The sequence below is a fragment of the Pieris brassicae genome, chromosome 6 (genome assembly GCF_905147105.1).
Source record: "Pieris brassicae chromosome 6, ilPieBrab1.1, whole genome shotgun sequence".
Classification (NCBI taxonomy): Eukaryota; Metazoa; Arthropoda; class Insecta; order Lepidoptera; family Pieridae; genus Pieris; species Pieris brassicae.
In genome coordinates this window covers 12,961,188-12,975,330 of record NC_059670.1, presented here as the reverse complement: position 1 = coordinate 12,975,330, position 14,143 = coordinate 12,961,188, and the positions used below count along the sequence as shown (strand labels likewise).

General features: G+C 34.4%; 1 protein-coding gene across 1 annotated transcript in view; it reads left to right on the top strand.

The window, feature by feature from the left end:
- The window catches only part of LOC123711080 (Down syndrome cell adhesion molecule-like protein Dscam2), a 93,278-nt gene extending 79,297 nt beyond the window's left edge, over positions 1 to 13,981 (top strand). The window contains exons 14-35 of the mRNA XM_045663485.1: positions 114 to 290; positions 849 to 993; positions 1,310 to 1,458; positions 2,355 to 2,508; positions 3,384 to 3,520; positions 3,611 to 3,760; positions 4,451 to 4,535; positions 5,013 to 5,095; positions 5,427 to 5,552; positions 5,662 to 5,814; positions 6,138 to 6,270; positions 6,734 to 6,894; positions 7,115 to 7,294; positions 7,795 to 7,989; positions 8,241 to 8,459; positions 9,999 to 10,159; positions 10,798 to 10,972; positions 11,388 to 11,505; positions 11,688 to 11,854; positions 12,606 to 12,716; positions 12,906 to 13,001; positions 13,259 to 13,981. Coding sequence (XP_045519441.1) covers positions 114 to 290; positions 849 to 993; positions 1,310 to 1,458; positions 2,355 to 2,508; positions 3,384 to 3,520; positions 3,611 to 3,760; positions 4,451 to 4,535; positions 5,013 to 5,095; positions 5,427 to 5,552; positions 5,662 to 5,814; positions 6,138 to 6,270; positions 6,734 to 6,894; positions 7,115 to 7,294; positions 7,795 to 7,989; positions 8,241 to 8,459; positions 9,999 to 10,159; positions 10,798 to 10,972; positions 11,388 to 11,505; positions 11,688 to 11,854; positions 12,606 to 12,716; positions 12,906 to 13,001; positions 13,259 to 13,287 — 3,104 coding nt within the window. The 3' untranslated portion in view covers positions 13,288 to 13,981. The remainder of the gene's footprint in view (positions 1 to 113; positions 291 to 848; positions 994 to 1,309; positions 1,459 to 2,354; positions 2,509 to 3,383; positions 3,521 to 3,610; positions 3,761 to 4,450; positions 4,536 to 5,012; positions 5,096 to 5,426; positions 5,553 to 5,661; positions 5,815 to 6,137; positions 6,271 to 6,733; positions 6,895 to 7,114; positions 7,295 to 7,794; positions 7,990 to 8,240; positions 8,460 to 9,998; positions 10,160 to 10,797; positions 10,973 to 11,387; positions 11,506 to 11,687; positions 11,855 to 12,605; positions 12,717 to 12,905; positions 13,002 to 13,258) is intronic.
- The last annotated feature ends 162 nt before the right edge of the window (positions 13,982 to 14,143 follow it).

The window sequence follows — 14,143 nt, the reverse complement described above, 5'->3', positions numbered from 1 at the left end:
AAAACAGAGCTTAAAACTAATTTAATAAACTATGCCTTCCTGTTTTCACAAGACCAGAGATGTTACTTATTTTCTTTGCTTTGATACAAATCGCGTACTTCATCACATTTCAGCAATCCTGGGAACGTGGCAGCCAGTGCTGGAACTAGCTGGCGGCGGAATCTTGAGTCTGGCAAATGGTTCGCTGGTGATAGACGAGGTGTCGCTCACTGATGAGGGATTGTATTCCTGCAATGTTGAAAATGGAGTCGGCACGCCGCTCAGCAAAACAATTTGGATCACTGTTAATAGTTGGTAACACTGTATTTTATTACGTCCCAGCAAAGTTTCTGGTACTTTTCTAAGTTGCGAGATATATATGAAAATAGTGAATCCGTAAATGAATACTTTTATTTTCTCATACATCTACACCTTATTGTATTTAAAGTTATGTAAATATAAAAGCTTATTTTTATTTACACAAATATACAGTATTTACAATATTCTTAACCTACGTAATAATTATTAAAAAGTCATAAATAATAAATTAAAACAAATTCAAAAAGTTTGGTGCTTGTCCCCTTTAACTCTTTCTCGCTGCCTTGCGACACCTATTTATATAAATATATAAAAGCATTTAATCGTACCGTACAAAAGCGTACCTTACCTTAGGTATGTTATCTAGTTATGGTAACATAATAATCAGTTTTGGAGATCATACCCAAATGATTTTTTTAATCAGTCTTCGTAATCATCCCTTCTTAATTATATAGAAATACACATTGACTGCCATCTTATAAAATAATTATGCTTAGTGACAAGTGCAACAAGAACTAAACAGCATATAATGTTATATGTTTATTTTACAGAACCTGTGCATTTCGTAACATCGTCGCCAAACGTGACGTCACGTGCGGGCCTCCCGTTATCCTTGGAGTGCGTTGCTAGAGGCGATGAACCCATACAAATACAGTGGACCCAAAACGGAAATGTTATTAACTTTCGTAATCACAGGTAAATTACGAAAAATAATCTCCAACGCAATTGTATCATTAAAAAACTCTTTAGAAAATTAAACCAAACTGTCAGTTATCCAGTTATTATAAGTAATTTTCGTTCATGAAAGACCTTTTAATTTTAATGTTTAGAACTCTCGTAAACCAAAGACGTTAAACCGAGATAAAATGGGAAATGAAAATAAAAACTCATATAAAAGTCTGTATACATAATTAAAATATATTCTTTTATGTATTTTGTAATTTATGATCGAGAGAGGATGGTAATTAGGTAATCATATACTTAACTAAACTACGAAAACTATGAATTTCAGGTTAAAACTATCAGAAGTAAAGACGTCATCAGCGATTACCAGCTCAATCACCATCAATTTCGCTGAGACGAGGGATGCGGGCGTGTACCAATGTCGAGCCAGCAATCCTTATGGCGTAGCGAATTATAACTTATACATACATATATTGGGTAAGAAACTTACAAATATATCACCCCTGGGGGAAATAGATAAGAAAGTTTTGTAGGGCAGTCCTACCCTAGGCCTATCCCTGGGCTGATCACGAATACAAGATTGTTTCTTAACTCTTTCCATTCCTACTGAAACTTTATTGCACCGTGTTACAGTATATTTTAAAACATCATATTTATTAAGTCATACATAGTAGCAAATAATAATCTTAATATATATAAATCTCCTGTCACGATGTTTGTCCGCGATGGACTCCTAAACTACTTAACCGATTTTAAATTAAATTGGCACACCATGAGCAGTCTGGTCCAACTTAAGAGATAGGATAGCTTAGATCTTTAATTATAGTCGCAATTTTATTTTATTGCAAATTTATTATCTATAATGAATTATCTGTTACAATTATCTGTTAACTCCAAAAGATTCTAACAGATGTCGATACTTTTCGACTGGATTGAGTAAGTAATCAATAGATGGCGCTGCTATGGTAAACCGACAAACGTGTCATATAAGCTACAATTCAATATCATGATTACCACGTGTTATTGAGGCTAAAGTATAAATTAAATTTATTTTGTAGTAAATGAAATACCGTGAAATTCAATTATTTCTACTTTTTTAATTTTTAGTGTTAGCATAGCCAACCACGTTTTACTTAGACCGAAGTGTAAATCAAATTAAAATTATAGTGACGATAATACAGTGAAATTACTCTTTCGTGTCACAGTATTAAGGCTAACTAAAACCACATTAAGGAGAAACTAAGTTCGCGCGGGCAGCTAGTGTTATACTTTATTTCTCTGCGTTACGTTTAATCAAACACACAAATTGATTAATAATTGCACAATATTCAATTTGTGTGTTTAAATATCGCTATATCAATTATCCATTCCAGAACCCCCAACGCCTCCAACGGAACTGCGGGTGGAGTCGGTAAACTCGCGAACAGCGACGATTTCATGGCGAGGAAAGTCAGAATATTACACTCTGCAACATGCACCAGCTCATGTACCCAGATGGGATGCAGCTGACACCATCAATATTACCAGGTATTTGTATCGTTGTTTTTAAATAAAATAAATATAACGGAAGTTGTTTCTATTTATTTTAAATTAAACTATCAAGAAGACTATTCATTCATTTATTTCCTCTTTAGGTGCCACCTTATTACTCGGTTGGCTGTTTTTATTATTATGCCTTTACCCAGTAAAATATATTAACACTTATTTAAGTTACATAATACAACTTAATTCTAATACATAAATGAAACTTAATCGAATACATAATATGACGTTTTAGGTAATCAGCGTGTCCTGTGACACATAGCCTTTTCCAGCTGCTTCCATTATTTTCTGATATTAGCTCTTCTTGTCCAAGTTATGCCTCCGGTTGTTTGTTAACTAAATTGCCATGTATCTTGCGCTCGTCTAAACAGTTCCTCAACGGATGTCATGCCGGTCCACTCCAGTACGTTTCGCTACAACGACTTCTTCCTCCTACCATATTTTGCCTTGAATTTTGTCAATAATTTTGAGCTGCAACAAGTCATATCGATGATGACATCCGTCGTGATGGTGTCGGTTCATTGAAGTCTTTCATTCGCCACTCCTTAGATCCAGCTGATGCGAAGCATGTGTCAATTACACCACTTCACAAAAGCTTCGAGCAGCCTTATTGTGTCATTTTTAATAACATTGTCAGTTTATTTATTTTAAACAATTTCCATAAACTAGATCCAATGTATGCCAAAATTTTTGGAATGGACGTCAAATAATTTTTAATTAACGCCCAGAGTCTGGGCTATAAGAGTACCAGGATTTAAATTCTACAGTTTTATATGAACGAATCTTTATGTATTCACGAATTAGTAACCTTTTTAAGATTACAATACAATTTTTAAAAAACAGTAAATTTTCATTTTCAGCAAAGACGACATTCGTCAAGTATATAAACTCCAAAACCTACGTCCAGCAAGCTCTTATTCCGTGCGAGTAGCGACTGTTAACCAAGTAGCACTCAGCCATTTTACTGACCCAGTCCATTTTACCACGGAAGAAGAAGGTATTTCTTACCAGAATTTTATAATATTAAGCAAAGTCGCTTATATAATTCTATTTGAATGATGTTATAATGTAATCATTGATTGATTAGCTCCATCATCAGCACCGCAGCAGCTTCGCGTATCTCAAACTGACGAACCAGGCGAGCTTTACCTTAAATGGTCACAACCAGTCGTAAAGACACATAACGGGCTCATCACAGGCTATCATATCAAGGCTGTTCCACAAAATATTGGGGCAGGTAAGCATATCATGCTTATTTAGAGATGGTACAAATCGTGACTATCACGAGAGACTGACTATGGAAATTATATTCGTTTTTACAACGAACTCCCAAGCGAAATTAGAGAATTATTACTGAATAAATTAAAAATTCTCGTTAAACGTAAATTAAACAAAAACGCTTTTTATTAATTAGATTGATTCCTTGGGATTGATTTGCTACAGTTCAAACAATTTGTTTGACTCAAAACTTCGCGATTAAAGGAGATGGCAGTGAGTTTCCTGTCAGTTCTGGTAGTACGTGTCAATTAAGAATCAATTTAACCTTTGTTGACGATCATACGTAAACTTGGTTAGCTATTTGAATAAATTTATTTTGAGTTTGAGTTTATATTCAATGCTGAATTTACGGTAGGGCAACGGGAATCGACATAGAGAGAACCAGACCAGGGGGCCTTCAGACCTCTAATTCTAGCTCTGTCAATATTGCTATGTTTAATTATCGTTTACACATACTATTTAAATTAACTAGAGATCTGTACCCTTATAATTTTTCTATTATTAGCAAAGACAATTTATAAAATTTTCTTCCTAGGTTTGAATTAAGTTTAACATCATAGAGTATTAAGATTAGATCTTTGAGTTTTTCTTATATATACACTGTTTCTACGTCAGAAGAACAGAAAGTGACCGTACTAATTGATTTCAGATGAAGGAGAAACAAAGACGCTCAAAGTGTCTCATCAGGCGGGGAAACTGGAGACTACTGTCAGAGGGCTTCTGAAGAATACACGGTTAAAACTTTAACATACTAATATTTTTTAAGTTATTTGCTTAATTAACACTTGCTCCAATGATGAAAGCAAACAACGTGACTAAAACGCATTTTTTTTACGAAATGTGTCAGTCGCGGGAGGCTGAACGCCTACTTGCCTAATAGATGGACAAATAATAAAGAAGCAGATACAGGAATCTGAGGCCCAGATCTAAAAAGGATGTACCGCCACTAACTTTAAAAACTGAGAGATGCAAAAGTAAATGCAACCATTCATAAATTATATGTAGTATGCTATCATATAATTTATGAATGGTTGAACAACTAAAGAGCTTTTGTTGGATACAAGTAGAAATTAAGTCGATCGTTACCATTTGGGATTACTCACTCTATTTTGATTAACTAAACTATTTAATATGTAAATTAATATTAGTTAACTTAGCAGATACATTTATTATATGACCAATATTTATATAATATTATCTAAATATTTTAGGTATGCTGTATCTATAGCGGCTTCCAACAGCGCCGGCATAGGTCCCTATTCCACGCCAGTATTTCAGGAGACTAAAGCAGGAGGTAACTCTCCTTTCACATATAAAAATAAATATACAATACAATGGCGTCTTTATTTATATAATTCCTTGTAGTTTTTAATCTATATAGAAGATATTTTTGGACGTTAAATGTGTTAAAGGCACATTTACTCAGCAACTTAAAAACCAACTATCCAACCAACTCTTCAAACGAATGTTGCAATACGCACTGATAACAAAAATACTTCTTTTTTTAACCAGTACACATTAGTATTGCTATTTTATAAAGTGTTAGCAGTTAGGAATCAGTTGATTTGTTTTGTTATCGTTAATTTTGGTGTTAGTCTTAAAATAGTTCCTTTAAATATTTACAGCACCAGAGAATGCCCCGACATCAGTGGAATGTACCGCGGTCTCCCCTTCTTCAGTCAGAATAGGATGGCAACCACTGCTCAAAACACCTGAATTGCTGGGTTATACCATTTTATATGCTACTGAAGGTAATTCTCTCGTAATAGTCTCGAATAGCTTAATAGCTTGGACACTTTTAATATTTAAGAGGCTTCAATAAGCTTGGTAATGCTAAATAGTCATTCGCTCTCTTTTCAGAGAGCCACTGGCAAAACGCAACATCTCTTCACACAGAGATGTATCTACAAAATTTGATGAAGTACACGAACTACACAATTAAAGTCTCTGGCTTCTCCAGCTATGGTGTGGGGCCCTTCTCTTATCCAATAATATGTGCAACTTTAGAAGATGGTAAATATTCTTAAATTATAAATACAATCGTTGAAAACAACATGTGGGTTAGTGGGAATGGTGATCGTCTATTTGCGTATGTTTATGTACAAAATTAATAAATTATTACAGTTCTATGGGATATTAATTAGTATAGTTGTCACATTTTCATGTCCACACATACAAAAACAATAATTTATGATCTCGTTTTAAATGATTTTATGAAGTGATATTATCTAGATTTTATTATTACTTAACATAGCAAAGAATATCTTTTACAGTAATCAAAAATATATGAAACTTAAAGTCGTTAGAGAAAGATGTATTTCTTTTAATACTTGCAGTACCTGGTCCACCAGCAGATGTTAAAGCACTAGTGTTATCACCAACCTCACTTCTCGTTAGTTGGAAATCACCAGACCAACCTAATGGAGAAATACTATATTACACTGTGTATGCTAAACCTGTTGGACTAAGGTTGGTTTTTAAAGCTGTTAAAACAAATGAACAGTATTATTTTTTATGTTTTACAAAAAGTTCATGTCCACTCTAATAGAATTACTATTACCCTATTCAAGAAAAATACATCATTGCACAGCTTAAAATACTCATCTATCTCTTTTCATCACGGCGTTCACATTATTATACAGAAAGAGACGAAATAGTACTTTTGTTTTACAAATAGCTACTGATAATGTACTTGTACTTGTAACTAGTTAATTGTAGGAGACTATGTTTGCAAAGTTAACTAATATACACTTAATAAATCATTGAGGTTTTTTCCTAAAAAAATTGTTAACGAAATATTGCTAAATATTGCAAACGTGCTTCATCGTTTGCATACATTAAATGTAATGCCTATAGCCAAAAAGCCTAGCATACAAAAAATGTTTTTAAATAAGAAAACTCGTCATTATTTAAATGTGAATACAAATTTTAGTGGTGGAATGACATTTACTCAGCGAATTGAACCCAGTAAAACCACAGCGGAAGTGAAGGAGTTGAGTGTTTCCCGGACATATGAGGTTTGGGTATGTGCATCGACCCGGGTAGGGGAAGGAAGATCTAGTAAAAGGCTAAGCCAAACTCCTACACAGAGAGGTAACTTTATATGAATAAAATTTATTTTAATTATTTCAACATTCGAATGATATATTTCAACATTTGAAATTTAATTAAAATCGTGTTTTTTTTTATTAATACGCTTTTTATTTTCTTGTAATTAAAATACCTATTCTTAAGTTTTTAATATGATTTATTGATGTCAAACAAACGCAGTACTTGGCACTTTGACTGTTATTACAAGTATTGTTTTCTTTAGTGGTTGCCGGAGTATCTTCCCTAGGCGGATCAATATCTGTAGGAGCCGGTTCATCTCTGCTCCTTCGGTGTGAGTGTGTTGGTTCTCCTGCAGCTCGCACGGTGTGGTATCACAACCACAACATCATCACACACCACCCCCGCTTCACTCGGAATCATGACGACAGTCTACTTATTAATAGTGAGTAAAACATTCTTTATTAAAAAAAAAGTTAAAAGCTCAGGTGAGCTATTAGTGCTAACTACTAGTAATGCAGCTTTACGAAGTAGCAACTAGCAGTTATTGCCCCATTAGTTAAACTATGACTTGCCCGTCTGTACGAGCCAAGGCTAAACATTTTGCTCACTTTCTTAGTTTTATAAGCGTGACCATTACCGAAATCGGAGTTACGTCCCTAGAGGCACTCTCTTCAACATTTACACTACATGTATTCGTTTCATAGAAATAGGCATTTACTTATTTCGTATATTCTATTATTGTACACTAGTCGTTAAATCAGAGAAAAATAAGATCCTTTATTAAACCACTCCGATGATCCAGGAAACCTTACACCGTCAGCGGTGTAAGGTTTCCTATACCTATATCAGTATAGGTATACTTTTAAGGAAAAATCACAAAATGTGATAATTTTATCAATATATTTTTCAGATTATTCCTGTATCTTATATATTATCTTGCAGATATAGACCAATCGTTGGGCGGAAACTACACTTGCTTGGCGAAAAACCTTTACGGTTCTGATTCCGTGGAGTACACAGTAATTGTTTTACCCCTACCTGAACCACCAGTAATTCGGGCTACCCCATTTAAAGACAGCATATTGATTGAATGGGAACAGCCGACCTTAATAAATAGGACTTTGGGGCAAAAAATTTGTAAGTACATATTAATGTTTCCTATACTAACTGATTTGCTTTCCCTAATTTTAATTATCAGTTTGTATGTAGTTTTTACTTACACTTAGATTATTATATAAAATTAAGTATTCGTTTTCATTCATTATTAAACTATTTCACTAGTACAACTGTATATTATTGTATATATATAATATTATCACCAAAAACGTACCAAAAGATTATTTACTAATAATTGATAAATTTCTAATTATGAATGATCTTTTCAACAGCGTACAGTTTAACATGGAAAGAAGCAAACGGACCGTGGCAAGATTCCTGGTCGCCGGACGAATTGCCAGATCAACTAGACAAGTTGCCCTACAAATCCACACAAAAGTACCTTCTAACAGGCCTAAAATGCGGAACTAAGTACTCTATACGAATTACTGCCTCCTGCAAAGTAGGAACCTCACAACCAGCTTATATGGAAACAAGTACTTTGGGTGGAGGTAATTAAAACTTGGTTTACTGATAAGCTATTTTCTGAAATTGTACATGTTAAAAAAATTATATGTTCTCACAGTACAAAATACATCTATACAATCTCGCAATACAAAAAGTAATATCTATAGATACAGTGTACTCAACTGGAGTATTATTAATAATATTTGAGTGATAGTTAGAATGCATTGTTTAAAGCTACGTGGCGGATGAGCACGAAAGCTGATAATCCTGCTCCTTTTATGATATTAGGTCCTTACATATGAAATTGGCGTTTTGTATGGGAGGAACAAAAAGTCGAATATTTTTAAATATTTAATTAATCAAAGTATGAACCATTGTTTTCCATGCACTTTTGCCATCTCATAGGTAGTTCATTGATCCCTTTACTAAAAAACCAGTCAGATGGGAATCAATAAAATCTGTGAAGGCGATTTGGACTGCCCCATCAGAGTGAAATTTTTTCCCTTGCAAGAAGTTGTCCAAATTTCGAAAAAAATGGTAATCTGTTGGAGCAAGGTCCGGGGAGTACGGAGGATGTCTCGGACATTCCAATTGAAGCTCTTCTAATTTGGTAGCCGTCTGTTGTGCAGTGTGTGGTCTAGCGTTGTCGTGAAGTAGGAGTGGCGTGGAGCGATTGACCAGCCTAGGTTGTTTAGCCGCTAGCTTTTCCATCATGGTTTGCAATTGCTGACAATAGACATCAGCCGTAATAGTCTGGCCAGATTTGAGAAAACTGCAATGAACAATACGGGCACTAGTCCACCAAACGCTTACAAGTAACTTTTTTGGGGTTAATTTTCGCTTGGGGCAGGATTTGGCTGGCTGGCTGGCTGGGATCAACCATTGCGCTGAGCGCTTCCAATTTTCATCATAGGTAATGATTCGGTTTAAAATACCTTCATTATTGTGCCGGTTCAGTAATGTAACGCAGCAGTCAACGCGCGTTTGCCGGATCACTAACACCGCAGCCTGCAACTAACTCGGACGTGGTTTGCGATGGATCCGCTTCCATAATAGCCTTCAATACTTCATTATCAACTTTGGTCTCAGGCCGTCCACGGGGCTTGTTCTGCGGGTCGAAATTTCCAGAACGAAAACGTTGGAACCAAAAACGAACTGTGTTTTCTTTTGCGACATGACCGCCATAAACATCATTCACCCTTCGAGTTGTTTCCGCAGCACTAGTGCCCCGGCGGAAGTCGTACTCCTAAATAATGCGATACTTTAAGTTTTCCATGTTGTAAAATGAGTGACGCAAACAGAAAAAAACAGAAGAAAAATCTAAAAAATGACGGTCATCGAAGCACAAATACATAAAAAAATAGCTGTAGAAATTTGAATTTGGAATTCCTTACCAAAGAGGAGGACATCGTGATTAAAGTGGCCAGTACGAAATACGCCAATTTCATATGTAAGGACCTAATATTAGACAGTGGTGAAGTAGAAAGTGCACCTTCTAAATTTTTGCGTGCCTTAAATTGGTTGAACAATTTCAGTGTAAAGTTCAGGCGCTTAAGAAATAAACCCCATCTAAACATTTCCAGTTCCGATTCCACCATCATCAAACGAATGGTTATGGAGCAACAGTTCCCATATGTACATCCAATTGGCTGGCTGGGAAGGTGGTGGATGTGACATGAGAACGTGGGATGTGGAATATCGTCCGATGGGATCTCGGGTCTGGACTAAAGCTAAGAATACATTGGTATAATAATTTCTATGAAATAATATGCCAATAAAATACAGTTCATTGCTCGATCTGTTTAGAGATCAGTTGCATGAGTTGTAATATTATTTTACCGAAAAGCCCATTTATTAGATGACTAAACAAAGAACTTTTCTAAGAGCGTACAATGATTATTTTACATAACACAATTGCATCTCTCTTCAATTAGCAGCTCATGTCTGAGTGTCGTGGTCAGCAAGATGGTATCTGGAGCGAACTATCTGTTTCCACTGGTTCCCGTCCAGCGCCTTACAGACTTGACAGAGTACAGTTCTGCGGTTTTCAGTCTTTCACTTGATCGGTACATCTGGTTTCAAATTGCCTTTGCGCATTGTATGGCCGAAGTAAGATACAATTGGCTATCGGGATATGAGAGACAGGCAAGTCCGTATGCGGAGTTGGGTCAGAATCAATGTATTGGTGCGCTTTGCATTCCACGGTATTCACCACCAGCATTCGCCACCGGCATCACATCTCAAACGCCTCAATCCTGTGCCTTTCTCGAGCCGAGAAAGTCGAAGTTTCGACTCCATACAGGAAGATAGGGACTACTACTATTGCATCAAGCACAAATTAAATATTGGTTTAAGATACATTACTTTTTTTCCTATTCTCAGTCATATTCAGAAACAAGCTTGAATCTGCCCATGTACCAAGCGAGCTACCGATCGAGCTCATTTGCGATACCAGATCTATCTCCCGCTACGTGGTACCAGGTCCGCGTCACTGCCACTAATGAAGCTGGCAGTGTTACCAGTATTTATAATTTCGCTACAAAAAATATTGATGGAAGTAAGTGTTAATAAACACTATTAAGACTTATAAGCCTTAGCATTAATCTAAAAAAATTTAGGTCGCCAATTGTGGTATGTGCTAGTGAATAGAATTCTATGCCTTCCGAATCGAAACGATTATAATATCGCCAGAAATCGAACCCAGTACTTAAAACATATACGTATGATATATCAATTAACCTGCAACCGTGTTTAAAACTCCTATAATGTATAGACAGTAATAATAGTATTACTGAAATAAATTTCGCAAAATGTGTTGGCGATAGAATAAAAACCTACGAATATAGCAAATCAATATAGGTTAGTAGTTCTGAGATTAAAATTTGACTTTCTAAATTTGTCTGTCGGAAAAATACTGGTCACAAAATATAGTTTTGATTTTATTTTTAATATGCAAAAAATCTTTGTTTCAGCTGAAGTCGGCCCGCTATCTGATGTTTTTGATCTGAACATGTTGGTGATAATATTAAGTTCTATCTTACTTGTGGTCTGCCTAATTTGTTGCATCTACATACTGTTTATGAGGCAAAGGTAAGCTGGTCCAGCCATACCATATTAATTCCTTGAAGAAATAACAAGGAATCCCAGCGAAAACTAATTAAAAATCTAATTTTATTTAATAAATTTTATTCATGTAATGCATACTAATTTTTCTTAGTGACCAAAATTATTGTCAATTTGGAGTACCAAACATAAACTATTATATTTTTCAGAACCAACACTTTCATAGAATACAGAGACTCGATAACCATAGATAATAAATCTGAGAATGGCATAACGAACACGTCACATAGCAATTTAGCTGCAAAGGAGAATGCATTGAATGCGCAAAACAGGATATACAGCACGCCAATACCAGTTAGAAATAATAGCAAGCATGGCGAGTACCCTTTTTTAATGAAAATAAAACAATATTTATTTTAGTTAATGTGTGATTTAAATACAGCCAATTGAAAAATACTTGAGAGGCGCCAAGGGACACCCGGATGGAACGAAGTTCCTTTCGGTTAATTAGTGAAGGATTTGTAATAAAGTAATCGTCACGACACCACACTGTTCAATGCGAAATAGAAAGACGAAACAAAAATAATTGGCTTTCTATGACAGAAAGAGAATGACAGACAGGGAAACACGCGCACGCGGCACGTCTTACAACTATAGCAAAAGTGTCGTTACAACTTTTTTACTAATTTTTTCCGTATGGGCTATACTTCGTTCCAAAAGTTCTTGCAATCGTCGTATATTATATCTGTTCCTAATATCGACTTATAGAATCAGAACAATCTTCAGTTCGGTTTAAATTGAGTACCACCATATATTGGGTTGGATAATAATGAGCAACGTGTTAAGATCATTTTAGCGATAGGCCGACAACGTAATCAACATGAACTTAATATATCTACGAGTAATTAACAAAACTTATGTGTCATTATTTTTATTACTGACCTTTTCACTGTTTACATATACTTTAATTGCTTTGCTTTCCATTAGTTTTGTCTAATTGTGATGGCCTGGAAAAGATCGCTCAAAGGCGATAAGGGCGCCAGTTGCCCTTCTTTTTATTTATTTATGTCAATTGTATTATATTTAAGTATACTTGCAACTAAGTGTTAATAATTAAATATTTTTAGAATTATACGAGATAAGTCCGTACGCACAATTTGCGGTGGGATTTAGAACATTCGGTCATGTGGAAAATCAAGATATACCCAGCGCAAACAGGAAGCATAGATATGATTCGGGTAAAATTATTTTTATACGATAATAATTTGTTTCTTTATATACTATCAATCATCAAAATTGGTCTATACACAAATGAATTTCAAAAAAAAAATTATCACGCGCCGAATTATAAACTTTCTCCGAGTTTGTGTTCGCTATAAAGATAGCTGTTCTTTCAAATACAATAATCTTATTTTCTTTTTTTTCAGAGACAAGTTTCCAAATGTGTTCGGAGTCGGAAGATAGTGACACGATATCAAAAAACACTCTGAAAAGTATTCCAAGAAGTAAAATATGTTCAAAAGGTATAAAGTTAGCATATTCCGTCACACATAATGGCGTGCAAATTTGTCTTAAAAGGAATTTTAAGTAGAAGTTACATACATTATGAGTAATATCATTATAGTCAGTTATTGTATTATCACTAAATTATTAAAATATATTATTACATTATCAAATTAATATTAATTATAACATTATGCAAATAATCGTTTAAAGAATATTACATTATGTATTATTATTATTGCAGTAGGCGTATTTTTAAGTTAAATCTTTTTTTCAGATGTCTGTCGTACCCCACACTATAGATAGCCAGGAAATAGAAATCTAGATGAATAAATAAATGTGTAAACGTAATAATCCTTAAACTTTTTAAATTTTCGATGCAGTTTTTTCGGATTAATTTATTATAATATTTGGTACTTGCAGATTGACTACGATATGCAAAGTATTTAACACAATTCACGTGGAAACGGTATATTAGTTGTATTAGTGGTTAACATATACTATTTATTTAACGCGAATCCTCGAATTTATTATATTTATTTACTTAGCTCGCTTCGAGTCCTTAACAGTCGTGGATGACGAACTTTTTAAACTGAAGTTTTCTAAATAGTCGAAATGAAGTGTGATTTCAATTATAAAATTAAAAATTATTAACCATTTGTATTATGTATGATGGTGACATATAAGACACACCAGAGCTTACTAAATTTGGTTGAGACGAACAGTCGGACATTGTAAAGAGAACCAATTCCAATGGATCGAAGTCTGTTTCAGTGATACCTTTGAAGTTTGTTAGTATGTAATTAATATTAAATCCTATCTATATACCGTCTCTAGTTTTGCGTAAAATCCTCAGTCCGACTTCGATTCCCAGCAAAAAATATTACGATCCAGAATATTGGATTGGAGTCATTTCTGTATTCCTTCAAATGGTTGTTATATGATAGGCGTGATTTCAACTTTCTTAGGATATTTTAAAATCTCTCTAAGTTAATCATTGGAATATAAGACTGAACATTGTTTTTAATAAGTTTAATAAATTGTATTATTATTTTCAATAAAATATATTTGTTTGAATTTAGTTTTTTATTTAAAATCAACATTTCGATTTGTTGAGGATTTCCATCAAGATTAATTTCAGCAGCTTGCAATTCTTTCATCT